Genomic DNA, 16,053 nt, shown 5'->3' with positions numbered 1-16,053 from the left:
GAATACGACTCAAAAATCATGGTGCATCGAATGTTCTGCTTACATGTCTAAATGCAGTGCTGCTACAGCTGGAGATTGTGCAACAATTTCTTTCCTCCAAATGACTGTGATGAGCATTCTGCCATCTTCAGATGTGCTGATGTCTGAAGAAACCAGTCAATGTACTAACCTTGAAAAATCCTATATATTTACCATTGTATGATCCAGCATGAAAATAAATGGCTTAGTTACTCAGTTAGTAGATCACATACAGTCTGAAAATTATAGGCCTGTTCACAAGTTAGAGAATCCACTTAAATGTTGCTCTTGACAAGTGAAAATTGAAGGTTATGTATTGTGTGGAGTTATTTTTTAACCCATATTTCGGTTATTGGCAGTTAGTGTGAAAATGACAAAGACTAGGGATTTGTGGTCTCTGCAAATACAATTGTATGCTTGGTTCCATTTATGCAAAGACTGAATGGAGTGAATTTGTCTTTATAGAAGCAACTGTAATGCATTCACTCCGAATTTTAATTGTTTGGAATTTGGAACAAGTCTGTGCAATGACATGTTGTAATGTCCTGTTAGTTTGTGCTTGCCTCAGGATGCAGGGCACAGCTTTGCTTAGCCAGGAATTACAAGCTGTTAATTTGAAGTATTGAACTATTACAACATGATGTTTTTCAGATCAAGGAGAAGTAAAGTGCCTGCTCGTAAAATCGGCTTGCAGAAACTATGGGAATGGTGTGTTGGAATTATGCAGATGACGTCACTGCCCTGGAGAATTGTAATGGGGAGACTTGGAAGAGTAGGTCATGGAGAACTCAAAGGTTGGCACCTCTGAATTTATACTGGCATGAATACTCAAACTATAAAATTTCAGAGAAGAATTTCAGAATTGTAGTCCTTACTTATTTCTTGAAGTGCAATTCTGTGACAAACTTGAATGAAGGGCAACAGTGGACAATTTGTTTATTTTGAATTAATCCATTGAGTTTTTTTTAAAGCATGTATATTTGTTTTCTTTATGCAGTTTAACACAATACATGGGAAAGTAATATATTCTTATAGTTCACAATTACAGCAACATTCTGCGAACAGTAATTTTCTTTAAAGCAAGCTTTTTTTAAATATCAACTTGGTTGTGTAACATTTTGAAAAAGCTGTGTTTGTTGGTTGGAATAGCCATGAAGTATCTCTGATGTTAGTAGGTGTTTCATTGAATTTTAAGTATACCAAAAATCCACAGAATCCCTACAGTGCAGAAAGAGGCCACCCGAACTATTGAGTCTGCATAGATTCTCAGAACGAGCATCCCTCGCAAACCCTTCCCTCCACCTATCCCCATAACCCTGTGCGTTTAACAGGGCCAATCCACCTAACACCCACAAATTTGGACTGTGGGAGGAAACTGGAGCGCTTGGAGGAAACTTACACAGACACACAAAGCGTGCAAACTCCACACAGACAATCACCCAAAGCCAGAATTGGACTGAGTCTCTAGTACTGTGAGGAACAGTGCTAACCACTGTGCCACCATGTTGCCCAAAAGCAGCATGACTTGTAAAACAGAAGGTGGCTTTAGTAAAAGTGTGCACATTGGTGCTGATTTTTTTCAAATCGGAGTTTCTGGTACAAACATTACCACTGTCCATAAGTACATATTGGGAAATTAGGGATAATGTGTTACATTTATCAACCATTCATTTTAGTGCAACGTTGAGGAATGTGCCCTTTGCCAATGTATGTATCCTAAAGGCAGCAGCATACTTATGTATTATTGTGGAGTACAGAAATGGTTGACTGGTATGTAGGCCATTTTGGCAAATAAATGATCTTTTTATACATAAACGTAATTAATCTTTCCACAGATTGGAGTATCCTTATTGGGCGACGCTCGCTACAATCTACCAGTAAACAATTGAAGGAGACTTGCACGATGTGTGGTATATCTGCAGCAGACTCTCCCACTATTCTCAGTGCCTGCTTGGTTGCCCTGGAACCACAAGGTTCATTTGTTGTCATGCCTGGTAAGATAATTTGAATTTTTACAGGAATGTGTACTGCATGGTAGTTTCAAAGTAATTGCACAATTGGAATCTCATTGAGTTAAACTCCAACTGACGATTATTTGTACTGTGGTTCTTCAAGATGCTGTCACAATGGGTTCTGTGTTTGGACGTGGCACAGCTCTCAACTTGCAAACATCGCAGCTGAACACCCCACAAGATGCATCCTGTACACACATTCTGGTTTTTCCAACATCTGCTGCTACAGTTGTTGCCAATACAGAAGCTCTGGAAGCTCTTGGTAACCAAGGTGAGTACAATATTTAATGACTGCAATTGAAGTTTTTAAAGCTAAGGAACATGCGTTTTGGTACAGAAACTGGGTAGAAGAAAAATATTTGATTATTGTGAAAGCTGAAGAAAACTGATGTTGCACAAAAACACTTCTGTCGGTTGGTGGGAATTGACTTTTCTGCCTATTGTCAGTAGAGTCACTTCCCTCAGAGATCGCAACAATGTCCAGCGCTTTCATTTCAGCATTCATAAATAGGCGTAGGACATGAAAGAAAAGAGGTCCTACTAGAATTTTATAAATCTTTGGTTAGATCATAGCTGGAGGACTGTGAACAACTCAGGGCATCACACCTCAGGGAAGATGCAAAGGCTTTAGATAGGGATCAGGAAGATTTACCAGGATATTGCCAGGAACAAAGTAACCTCAGTTATGAGGAGAGACTGGATACCACAGGGATCCGTGCTGAGCCCGCTGTTGTTCATCATTTATATAAATGACGTAGATGATTATGTTGGGGTGGAGGTAGGATAAGTAAGTTTGCCAATGACAAAGATTGGCCAGGTGGTTAACAGTGATGTTGAGTGTCTTGGGTTACAGGAAGATACAGACGAGATGGTCAAATGGGCGGGTGAGTGGCAGATGGAATTTAACCCTAAAAAGTGTGTTGTGATTTGACAAGGAAGTATACTATGAAAGGTCTGACGCAGGAAAGTTCCGAAGAACAAAAGGACATTGGCGTGTTTGTCCATTGATCTCTGAAGGTAGAAAGGCAGGTTAATAGGATGGTGAAAACGGCACATGGCACACTCGCGTTTATCAACAGGGGTATAGATGAGAAAAGCAGAGAGGTCATGATGGAGTTGTATTGAACTTTGCTGGAGTAGTGTGTGCAGTTCTGGGCGCTGCATTATAGGAAGGACACGAATGCACCGGAAGGGGTGTAGAGGAGATTTTCCAGAATGTTGTGTGGGGTGGAACATTTAAGTTACGAAGAGAGGTTAGATAAGTTTGGGTTGTTTTCGCTGGAGCAGAGAAGACTGAGGGACGACCTGATTGAAGGGCATGGACAGGGTGGATAGGGAGCAGCTGTTCTCCTTAGTTAAAGGGCCAGTCATGAGGGGACATTAGTTAAGAGTGAGGGCTGGGAAGTTTAGGGAGATTTGAGGAAAAATGTTTTTACTCAAGAGAGTGGTGACAGTCTGGAACACACTGCTTGGGAAGTTGGTGGGAGTGGGATACCTCACATAATTTAGAAAGTGCCTGGATGAGTACTTGGCACGCCATAACATTCAAGGCCATGGGCCAAGTGCTGGCAAGGGGATTAGGTGGGCAGGTCAGGGGTCTTTCATGCTTCGGTGCAGGCTTGATGGGCCAAAGGGCGGCATGGTAGCACAGTGGTTAGCACTGCTGCTTCATAGCTCCAGGGTCTGGGGTTCGATTCTCGGCTCGGGTCACTGTCTGTGTGGAGTTTGCACATTCTCTTTGTGTGTGCGTGGGTTTCCTCCCCACAGTCCGAAGATGTGCTGGTTAGGTTGATTGGCCGTGCTAAGAAATTGCCCCTTAGTGTCCAGGGATGCGTAGGTTAGAGGGATTATAAGAACATAAGAAATAGGAGCAGGAGTAGGCCATCTAGCCCTTCGAGCCTGCCCCGCCATTCAATAAGATCATGGCTGATCTGAAGTGGATCAGTTTCAGTGGATTAGTGGGTATAATATGTAGGGATATGGGGGTAGGGCCTGGGTGGGATTGTGTTCGGTGCAGACTCAATGGGCCGAAGGGCCTCTTTCTGCACTGTAGGGTTCTATGATTCAAAGGGCCTCTTCTGCACTGGAGTATTCTGTGATACTGTGAATTTGTAAAAAGAGAGTCATCTGAAAATAATATTGCCAATCCATCAGGACATGGCAGCTTACTCAGTTTTTCAGGTACAAATACGTCAGATCACGGAGAGGAAGCTACAATATTGTCTTTTAAGAAGCATTTAGACAGTTACATGAGTAAGATGGATATAGAGGGATATGGGCCAAACGTGGGCAACTGGGACTAGCTTAGTGGTTTAAAAAAAAGGTGTCATGGACAAGTTGGGCCGAAGGGCCTGTTTCCATGCTGTAAACCTTTATGACAATGACTCTTTAGGACTGTTCTTGGAACACAAGGTGACCTGATGGGTGTTTCCAAGGTGATGGGGAGGTTTTGATAGTGTAGATAGAGGAATAACTATTCAATTTAGTGAATGTACCAATAACCAAAGGCCATTGATTTAACATCATTGGCAACAGGTCCAAAGGGAAGATGAGGAAACATTTCTTTTTAACTTGGCCAGTTGTTAGAATCTGGAATGTTCTACCTGAAAATGTGGCTGAAGCTGATTCCACTTGCAGGGAACTGAGAATGAGGCCAAAAACCAGGGGTTTTCGGGCTACCTGTGATTGCTGTCTCAAATAGCCAACAAAAGACACAATGGTCAGCATAATCTCCTTCTGTGCTTAAATCTCTGGTTGTTCAGTGCCACAAATAGTTTTTAGCTCTGTAATTGTTATGAAATTTGGGGATTAATGCAGCAGGATGTCAATTCATGCCTGTTACTGCGCAGCAACTTCCTGAATTTACACGCACCCCTATGAGAAGATGTCCAGAGACTGCACGTAGAGAGAGAACTATTTCCATGTCACATTAACGTGGGCCTGGGAAGTTGAGTAAAATGGTTAGAGTGTGTAAGGATCGCTTAAGGTATTATCTGAAACAATGCCTTGACAGAAGTTAAGGCGTGATATTAATCCATCTTTTTGTTTAAAGATAGTGCTCTCATACCTTATGAATTTGAGTTTTGCTTCAATGTTTTATTTTTACTCAAACAGATGGTATAGGAATTCTGGAAGAGGATATTTTTGCTGAAGACTTTGACAATGATATTCGGATTCTGATAACTGGTAATCTCCACCCATCTCCCACCTCTTCTCCTGTACTGTCTCCTGGTTCACCTGGCACTGGTGCAGGCTCTCATTTTCAGCACAGCAGTGAAGCTGGCAGGGTAAGGTTATCAAACTATAAGTAAGATTTGAGGGGGAAAAGTTGTTTCTTGTCGCTCTTAAGTACAAAATTCACCCTCCTTCCTTTGAAATCAGCTTAATGGATAGATTTGGGAATCTTTCTGCTCTTGAATATTGGTAATTAAATGTGGATAGTAATAAATAATGAATACATACTTCAGGGTTCTTAAAAGATTTCAAATGCTGTCTGTGGCGCTCAAGATTGTCAATGTTCTGTATATCCAAGATGCCACTGTATGTAAGGGCCATATTTCTTAAGAACGGTTTCATAACTACTCAACTGTTTGGATTTTGGAAGCAAATTATGTCGTACTTTCCAAACTGTTTGGCAGTCCTGAATCATATTGTCTTACAATCTTAAAATGATTAGACCAAAGGAGTTTGAATGATGGCAGATGAATACATCTGAAATGCTTGAATTTTGTTTTAGACTAACTTTGTCAATTGTGTGTTGATCGTACGTCAATTAAGGACATAAATCAACTATTTCAGTACAGTAAATACCAACTCCCCTCAGTGTGCAAATGACAAATCAGACTTGCTAATCATGTACCACCCAATGACACTCGTGCCTTGGAATTACAGTACACTATCCCCTCAAGCAATGGACGAACCCCAAATAAGAAATGCTGCACATCATTTAAATGCTACAGTACCGCACATAGTCTGATTTTATTTCTGTTTTGGCCCCTAATTTTTCATTCCTTTTATCCTTAGCTTTAAAGTTTCAGATTAAGAAGTGTGACATGATTTTAAATTTTAACAGATTAAACAAAATGTAGATAAACTTAGGGACAGATGAAAAGCCGGAGCGGCAAAAGAGGTACCTCTCTCCAAATCAGCCTTAGAATAAGTTTTGTTGAATTACTTTATGGATTTTGCAGAGCATGATCCATCAAAAAATATTCCAAATACTGTTTTCCTCCTTTAAATAAAAGGATATTAAAACTGCAGCAGCTGTAATTGAAATATCCAAATTTGTTTTAATTTTACGGCATTTGTTTCTAAATAATAGAATCTCTACATGCTGAAAGGGGCTATTTGGCTCATTGAGCCTGCACCGACCCTCCAAAAGAGCACTCTACCGAGGTCAACACCCCCACCCTAACCCTGTAACCCTGCGCATTGAACATTGCCAATCCACCTAACCTGCACGTCTTTGGACTGTGGGAGGAAACCAGAACACATGGAGTAAACCTGTGGAGACACGGGGAGAATGTGCAAACTCCACACAGACAGTCACCCAAGGCTAGAATCAAACCGGGATCTCTGGTGCTGAGAGACAGCAATGCTAACCACTGTGCTGCGCATAAAATAACGTCCATAACGCAACTTTTCTGGTCGTCTCCTCAAGACAACTTAAATTCTTACTGTCCACACAAGAGCCCAAACATATTCCCAAAAGCATCACACCTCAATCCTCTGACGAGATTTGAAAGATTTGTATTGTTTATTTTGTTCTCTGAAGTGGAACAATTATGTGGTGCTCCACCAAGTGGCATAATCAAGTAACTGCAAAAGTTATTCAAAACGACAAATGAAATGAAGTAACAGGGAGATCTCGTTTTTTTTAAACCGCAATGGATTGGAAATAATTCCACTGCTGCTGCCCAAACTACATTTTTGTGGAGGAACCCGGGCATGCCAGTTTCAAGAAATACCAGCTTGCATGCTTATATTGAAACAAATTATATTCTAGTCTAGTGGTTTTATTAATACATAAACAACTCATAGGCCTAAAACAGTAAGATTGGATTGGCAGAAAATGCACAATGGGCCAGTATGCAGCTGAAAAAGAAAAGAAGCTGGACCTTTTCTGGAAGGGCATGTAGGTTTTGTATAATAAATGAGCATGGTACCGTTCTGCATAGTTTTCGATTAAGCAAAATCATGTTCGCAGTACAGTGTTTGCTAATATGTAGTTGTTGAATAGGTTGGGGGGCGGGGGGAGGTGTAATATTTTGCAGGATTACAGCTGAGGTCAGCCTAGCTCCCAACAACAAAAGGAGCTGTCTTTGAAAGTATAGAACATGTTCCTGTAGAATGATTTTCATGAATTAATGATGAAGATAATTTCTTGTGAAGTGTCCTGGGATATACTTGGTGGCTGTGGTATCAATGGCTGATTTATTTTTGGCCTTGGGACACAGACCCTTGTTAATATCCCAAAAATGAGCTGCAAGCTAAGTTTTACTGCCAAAGAATTGCTGATCGGAGTGTTGACAGTCAGTGTTGGCAGTTTGAGAACCTTTGTGGACCCTGGAGAACACAGCAAATGTCTCAGTCGTGAGTCATACATTTCCATGTACCTTTTTCTCATGCCAATACAAAGTCAGTTTCTCTCATCAGTTAGTTTCTGTGAACCGAGTATCATCTTTTACTCAAAGGAATAGGGTGGTCTCGTTATGCAAGTAACCTGAATACCATAGGTAGTTTCTACTAATACTTAACATAATTAAATTTCTCACACAAAGCATTTTTATCCCAGAGAGATATCAAATAAAAACAATTAGTTTATTTACGGATAATCATTCACAAAATGACCATTGCTTTGTTCAGTTTATTTGCTTAGCTTTCAATTAGTCAGAGTTAAACAATTAAACCAGTTAATTGAATTGAAAGGCTATTTTCGGCATTGCTTTCAAATAAATTAAACTCCTGAGAAAGTTGAGTAGTTTGCCTAATCTCCTGGTGAAGGCATTTAACCACAGAATTACGTTTTGCTTCCAAATCTACTGTGGTTTAATCAGAAATAAATCAACTGGCATACCTTATTGTTATACCAATGAAACATTATGAAACATGATATTGTGTTTTGAGAAGGCAATCTGCAATATAAAAATACCACAAATAATGAGCAGTGAGACCGAGAGTTACACACAAATAAATAGATAACTGGAGTATTAGAATAAGAAAGCAATTGATTATTTTGCAATATACATCTTGTCCTCGAACATTCAGTGTAAGTAGTCAGGTACTTGTGAATTAGCAGACAAACCATAGTTGATCACACCACAAGACTGAGTAAATGGCAGTTGCAGCCAGGACGGAGCCCATAGACTTCTCAAGAAATCACCCAAACATTAGTCTCTCTGTGACAAAGCCAATCTCACTGAAATTTTGTCTTTCTTGCATGGGTTTCCAATCCCCCCTTTGAAGATCCTGCTTTTGAATTCTATCCAAACGTTGCTCCCACTTGGGTGGCGTAAGCAATGGCTTGCCTCACAGCTTAGGTCCTGCGAGCTAAGAAATATTATTCTCTCCCTTTAGGACTGTGCCTCTCTGGATTCCTGAATAAGTCAACACTAGTTTACTATTGCACTTTCAGAGCTGTGGCCATTACTTCAATGGCATACCTTTGCCCGAGCAACCCACAGTACAGTATGGAGTCAGTCAGCTAACTGCTGCTCTTTCTTTAATTGAGTTTATTTCTTTTGTTCCATTGTTTAAACTAACTTAACAGGACCTACTTCTGTCCGTGTCAGTCACACTTGGTCTAGCAAACTGACTCCCTGAAGAATTGTTCATTGACCCTTGAACCAATGCAGGAACCTATCAAAACTCTTCCAGCAAGTCCCACTCTTGTTACTAAACAGGAACCATTAACAGAATTGTGCCATTAAATGTTCCAGTCTCCACAGACCAATGGATTTTGTGACAGTGGCAACAAAAATTGGGGAAAAGGCTTATCTAGTCAATGACGAGCGATTCTGTGGACTGTGATCTCTCTCTGTTTGTGAAAAACTGGAGTAGGATACTATTTCACATTCACATTTTTGCTGCAGGTAGTTCTCTGAGATGTAGAACTGTGGGATAAGCCCTTGCCCCTCAATCAGCATGTGCCTTCATATACCCAATATCTAGTTAATTTATAGCATGTCTGGGGTCAAACGTGGTTTTTTTTTTGTCAATATCAGTGCCTCATGATTTTCATCAATTTTCAGAAGATATCTTGGGACTCTTTGGAAGGCCCTCAGGATTGAGTATGATTTGTTTCCACTTCAGTTCGAGTTCTGAGATGCTGATAAGTCCAACTTGTGATCTGCAGACTCTGCCAAATGCAGGTCAGATGCTGCCTCAAGGATTTAGTCATTGAGGTTTTTGGAGGTTTGTGCAGTTACTCCAACACCCCGACTTCACCTCACCATGCTTCCAATGAAGTCTGTCAATATGCTCAGTGCCTTCCTCAGTAAACCTTCTCCAGTTTAGTTGGTCACAAGTCAGCAACTCCCGTGAGTCTACAGGGATGTTTGACCTCTTGGGAGGCAGTTTGAGGACATCACTGAAGCATTTTGTTGTCCTCTTGGGAGTCTGCTGCTGCAAATGAGCTCTGAGTCAAGTTGTTGCTTTGGGAGTCTGGCTTCAGAATACAAGTAACATTGCTTGACGTGATGGCTTGGAAGAGGGCAGTACATTTAGACCTCTTTTTAATTACTGGATCTTGCAATGGTACAGCTGATCGTACTTCTGTAGTGCTTTGAGGTGCCTGCTGTATATTGTCCAAATCAAGGATATAGATTTAAAATGTTTTTCAGAGTAGTAGAATAAGCATGCCCAAATAATGGCTCAGACTAAACTAATTTGTTCAACAGCACAATAGCAATTATAGAAGTAAGCAGTGAGGAAGAAAAGTACCAGGTATCTGTTCCTGCAACTCCTTTAAAATTGTACCAACTAGTTTAAATTTCACCTCATGATACATTTCAAAATGTATCACGTCATATATCTATGTGCTAAATTTGATTTGCCAAGTATTCATCCATTTTACCAGTCTGTCTTCCCAGAGCCTGTTACTATTAAATCTTTGAAGGTGGCAGGGTGAGTTGGTAAGCTGTTTAAAAATCCACACCATTATAAATTAATACAGATAACTACAAAAACAAGGAGTAATCCCTTTGTAAGGCACATATTAGGCCTTGTGTTTGATTCTCGTTGATAAATACTTAAAAAAAAATCTTCAGGGAAGTGGAACTGATTGGATAGTTCTTTTAAAGGGCCAATGAGATGAATGGTCTCCATCTCTTGTACTTTACCATTCTATAATATTTGCAGTAATTGGAGGCATAACTGCCTCATGTTCGGAAAGATGTAATTTGCTGTGCTGATGTTCAGTGTGAATTGGACCTGTTAAAAGTTCTTCGACTTGGATGATTAGTCCCTGCTGACCCACTGAGTTTCTTTTGTCCAATTCATTTCTCTGCGATAGCTTCAGGTGGATTACTCAATGAATCAAGTATTGTGGAAAATACCTTTTAAAATTCAACCAGGACAAAGGGAATATGCATTTGAATGTGTGCATTTTGAAAGGAATAGCTTAGCTATTTTCTCACAGCTCTGTTGCTGATGACGCTTCTTTTTTGGAGCTATCATGTGTCAAAATAAAAGGACCACCTTCTGTCATTGAACATGATTTTAACCTTGTAAGTTTTTGTGACAGAAATAGGTCTGTACACTGGTGAATCAGAGAAAAATATTTAATTTTCCACAGAAACAATGCACCATTGTATTGACATCAAACTGGAAATATTATAAATTTACTATTAAATATTATGACTAATATTCAGGTAGTGTATCAGTTAAACAAAAGCAGATGAGCTTTCTTCAGAAAAATATTATTTTGTACATGTGAACAAAGAGAAACTGTGCACCATCTCCATTAGCAAAGGTGAAAAAGATTTGATGTTCTTTCACTGTGAAGCTATCCAATGCACTGTCCTTCAGATGAATATCATAGGAGCTGGAGTAAACACATAGCCCTTTGAGAGTCTGTTCTGTCATTGATATTGTTCATGTCTGATCTGTACCTCAACTCTACTTACCCACTTTTGTTCCATAGCCTTGATCCCCCAGCACCTACAACATTAGAGTAGCCCAAATTTCCACTAACGTGTGAAAATATGCTTATTTATCTAAATCCGAACTGGCCTAGTTTTAATGTCAAGGTTCTGGCCTCTTGTTCTGGATTCTACCACTAGAAGAACTAGTTGATCCCTATCAAATGTCATGATCATTTTAACATTTTGACTAGATTATCCTGCATGCATCTAAACTTAAGGAAGATGAGGCAGCTTTATGTAATATATCCACATAATTTAAGCCACTAGGTTGTGATATAATTTTGATTTAATCTGGCAAGACCAGTGTATCTTAGTGTCCAAAACGGAGCATAGTACACAAGATGGGGACATCAGATTCGTTAAAACAAGTTATTCTAATGAAAGTAGATCATAGATGAGATCGTGTTTGGAATACTGCATTCTCTGTATCAAATGTGGTATTCCAGTTGCAATAGAGATCATTAGTTTTGAGCAGAATATCAAAATGCATTTACTCAGGAGATTTTCAGGTTTCTGCTTGTCCACGAGTTCTTTCTGTACCTGCTTCACTTCCAAACAACAGCAAATTATTTAGCAATTGATTACACAGTTATCATTTGGGATCTAAATATATAAAAATAAACTTTTATTTGTAATTCCATAAGGTGGCAGCTGGATAGGGTGGTAAATTCAGTCAGGTTGGGTTGTGGGTATTAATCAGATCCACACAAGCTGGTGAAGATGAAACCAAGACACACACTTCTTGAGAGAGTTTATTGATTTCTTCAGTCTCTCGGCTCCTCCCACTCAACCCAGTGCCCCAGCTATCCCCTATTTGTATGTCCTCAGAGATCCCTATCGTCTGCGTCTTTAAGCACAACAATGTAACTGACATGTTATTAACAAACGTTAACGTAATTGACAAGACCTTTATAGGGGATGGGAGAGTCAAGAAGGGCCAATTCCATGATTACTCAGGATTTAGACTCGGACTTTTCCGTCTCTCATTTTCTGAGTAACTCCCCAACTAAGTACATCAGAACTGTTTGAAGTCTCTGACTCCTAATTCAGAGTCAAAAATATTCATGAAGGGCCTGGAGAGCAAGGGAATTTCCCTTCAGAAGCTCATACTTCCTGGGTAATTCCCACAGAGATCAACACAACTTTCATGATCTCGAGTTGGAGTCCAGTCTCTGACAATCTGGAGACCAGACGGTTTGGGCCAATATTTTGAATACCTTATATTGACTTGATCTCTCTCTACTCTTTAGCTTTGACTGTAACACTACAGTCTGCACCCTTCTGTCCTCCCCTATGTATGGAATGCTTTGTCAGTATAGTGCACAAAAAAAAATACTTTTCACTCTCTAGCCCAATACATGTGATAATAAATCAAATCAGTTTGTCAGTGTTTTGTATAAATACGTCTTTGAACCACACCTGCTCATGAGCAAGTAAATGTTAGCCATTTGTAAAAAATCATTCATTGCATCTTTGGAACAAACTGATTCTGAATAACAGGAGATTAATTTCCTTTTTGCTTCTCTTTTCCACAAACCCCTTACAGTGTAACGCCATCCAGTGCAGTAATTAGTGCAGGAATTGGTAAAACATTAGCAAAGTGATGAGTAAACAAAATATCCTGATCAACGTTATCCTTGAAGTTATATTTTTCTATGTATTTGTTTGCTTTCAGGGTCAAGGAGGTGAGAGGCTCCTCTCCACAGAAGCTCATGAGGAAGTGGCAAATGTACTGCAGCAACCGCTTGCTCTTGGGTATTTTGTTTCAACTGCCAAAGCTGAGAATCTTCCTCAGTGGTTTTGGTCTGCCTGCCCCCATGCCCAAAATCAATGCCCATTGTTTCTCAAGGTGAGCTCTGGTCCTTCAAATTCAGGTCCATCAGTCATTATTTGGAGTACCTGTTTTATCTTTAATGTCTGCCTCAGAGCAAAATGGAATCTTAAAACACACAAATAGATGTGGCTGTTTGAATGCAGGCAGATCTGGTATGGGGAATATTTATACACTCCCATGTCCACCTCTGCTGACCAGCTTCTGCAGTGATACTTACCCACAACAGATATAAAATTGAATGAGGATGTGATCATTGGGTGGCACCTCATCCGTTTGTGGTCATTTATTAGTGGGAACATTGAAGATGTTCTCTCCATCCACATTCTTCAGATCAGATGTGCGCATTCTGCCAGACTACAGAAGTACTGAGCTGATATAGATTGAGAACTAACTGAAAGATGACTTGAACCTTTCACTATGTGAAACTTCCATAGTAAATAGTGCCCCATAACAGAATAAAATCTAGTTGAGTTGGAAATAATTATAATTGGTGTTCATTGCTTCATTAAGTATTTATTGTTGCTGTGCTAAATTTGTCTACAGCATTACTGTATTCTTTCTCTTTGTAGGCCTCTCTACATCACCATGTCTCCCTGGCACAATCTGATGAGCTTCTTCCTGGCAAGCACTCTCATCCTCACCCTCTGGATTCCAACAGAACTTCAGATGTTTTGAGGTCTGTGGTGGTATCTGTCCTTTACTCTAATTAAACTCTTCTGAAAGATTTTGCTCTTTGATAGCTAAAATGCATACTAACGCACTGGCTCTCCCTTTTCCAGGTTTGTACTGGAACAGTATAATGCCTTATCATGGCTCAACTGTAACCCTGCCACACAAGATCGCCAGTCCTGTCTACCCGTCCACTTTGTGGTGCTTACTCAAATGTACAATGCCATCATGAATTTACTTTGAAACTAGGAGTCGTGTTATACACAGACCGAATCCCTTTCCTGACCAAGAACATGATGCATCATCAGCTATTTATCAATGATTTGAAGATCTTGTAAGGGAAAATGTCAAAATTTGAGCAAGTATCATTTCGAAGAGAATTGAATTCACTCCATGTCTAATTTTTTTCAAATGTCTGAGCGTTAACCTGCAGCGAACCTTACTTGGATATTGGTGCATCAGCGGCGTACATTGTTAAGCTCTTCCACATCAGTAACCTTTTTGGAAATTTTATGTTACAGCTTCTGAAACTATACTTGTCATCATTGCTACAACACAGAATTTATTTTTCATGATAAATTGTACATTCTTTAAAAAAACACAGTATTGTGAAATCGAGGAAAATATAGTGGAGAATATCAACTAGCTAGTGCTTGTAAATGATATTTTATTGTGCATTTGAGTCACCTTTGGTGGCTTCCTTTGTATTGTAGATATAAACCAGATATATCAAAAACAGTTTGTATCTATTGTGTACAGTGTAAAATTGACAAATTGCAGTACTATTTTTTCTTAATCAGAAAAATTTCACAAGGCCTTTTGAAGAGGAAAATCAAGATTGTAAAATTGTATAAAAAGTTAACTTGGTGAGAATTGTAAGTAGAAGTTTGTAATTTTTCCATTTTATTGTCATTCTCCCTCCCAGAATTCATCAGACTGTGGATGAAAATGGGTTGTTTCGATTTCAAGGCCATTTTTATCTAGGACTTGACTGATGAAGATAAATACTCATCTTCATATTTTTGGAGGTGCAGACTCAGACCTCTTGTCATTTTATTTAAGTTTTAAGTTAAAAGATTCTGGTGAAGTAATATTTATAGGTTTTTGTGCAAAAAATAAATAAATGGCAATAGATAAAATCCTATATTATGTACTTCAATGTGAGAAAGTTGTATGTATATTTCTCATGGATATGCATATTTTAGTTGTGGATTTTTAAAAAGTTTGAGCATACAAGCCCCAGTTGAACAACAGAATCCATTTCCAGAAGATTTTAGTTTTCTTCTGGTAGAAAACATTCAAGGTTCAGAGATGGCTTACCAGTTTGTCTTCTGATAACCTGGTTTTGCTAGCATGCTTGTATGTATATTTCAGAGCATTTTTAAATGTAAAAGCTGTACATTTCACGCCAATATGAAGTTTTTTCTTCTGAGCATTTTGCTGTGGGCTTCTTTTATATAAAATAAAATAAGTGAAGTTCATTTTAATTCTGTATTGCTGAAACAAATACACTAAAAGCGAGTTTGATAAACCTGCAGGCATTTTAATGTCATTCATATATCTTGTGGATGAGAGCTATACTTTTACACACTTTTTTAGATTAATAAATTATTAAATTATCGAAATACAATCTCCGGGTACATTTCCTTATAGTAAGTTTAGTAGCAAGTCACAGTAAGGAATGCATGACTCGAGCAGAAATTTTGTGAAGATTGGAAACTTCATCTTGTTCTGTAAGTTAAGGCTGTGGCAGGAAACAACAAAGAAAATTGTTTTTGACTTTTGTGCCCTGAGGGGTTTCATTTTCCAGGATGTAGTTGATACCCTTGTGCTCAGCAGAGGAACATTTTTATGAATAGATTGCTCTCCTAATTTTAACCAATTATATGGTTCTATTCAAAAGCTTGTAAGAGAGTGAAAACTATTTTTTTAATTAATCATCACTTGATTAATTGAGCCTGTAAACTCGAGGCTTAAGGACTTGTAGGGAAATATATTGTTCATGGCAACACCAGCCTTTCTTCCTCTATCTTTATTCATTCCTCCCCTACACACATTTGGTGCAGTTTCACATGTTTCAGTAGAATGACTAAAATGTGATTCTACATTTTCTATATACCCCAGGGCCGATGATTTTCACTCATGGGTGGAAAAATGCCAGAGGGTAAATTTCACAGCTGAAGAACTGTAACATTTTTTTTTTAGTGATGCACACTCCTGAATTGGCAGATCCAGGGGTGTTTTCATTAGCAAGTCTATTGGGCTGTGAACACAGGAATAATAATATATCCCATGAGAAAAGTGCATCTGAAAGTAGAATGCCATCATAGAATATTTTTTCGCTCCTAATTAAGCTGGAGTTTTCTATATTGATTGT

The 16,053-nt window shown here is 39.1% G+C and overlaps 1 protein-coding gene across 1 annotated transcript in view; it reads left to right on the top strand.

Annotated features, from left to right (window-relative positions):
• Positions 1-15,456, top strand: part of LOC145355917 (mediator of RNA polymerase II transcription subunit 13-like) — a 238,094-nt gene extending 222,638 nt beyond the window's left edge. Inside the window, exons 25-31 of the mRNA XM_080208407.1 lie at positions 670-812; positions 1,854-2,012; positions 2,134-2,301; positions 5,145-5,317; positions 12,849-13,022; positions 13,577-13,683; positions 13,787-15,456. Of these exons, the coding sequence (XP_080064533.1) occupies positions 670-812; positions 1,854-2,012; positions 2,134-2,301; positions 5,145-5,317; positions 12,849-13,022; positions 13,577-13,683; positions 13,787-13,919 (1,057 nt within the window). The 3' untranslated portion in view covers positions 13,920-15,456. The remainder of the gene's footprint in view (positions 1-669; positions 813-1,853; positions 2,013-2,133; positions 2,302-5,144; positions 5,318-12,848; positions 13,023-13,576; positions 13,684-13,786) is intronic.
• The last annotated feature ends 597 nt before the right edge of the window (positions 15,457-16,053 follow it).

This window comes from Carcharhinus amblyrhynchos, chromosome 20 (genome assembly GCF_965287045.1).
Source record: "Carcharhinus amblyrhynchos chromosome 20, sCarAmb.v2.hapA, whole genome shotgun sequence".
In the NCBI taxonomy this organism is placed as follows: domain Eukaryota; kingdom Metazoa; phylum Chordata; class Chondrichthyes; order Carcharhiniformes; family Carcharhinidae; genus Carcharhinus; species Carcharhinus amblyrhynchos.
Note: the sequence above shows the minus strand (reverse complement) of the source record. Positions and strands in the feature narration are given on the sequence as shown.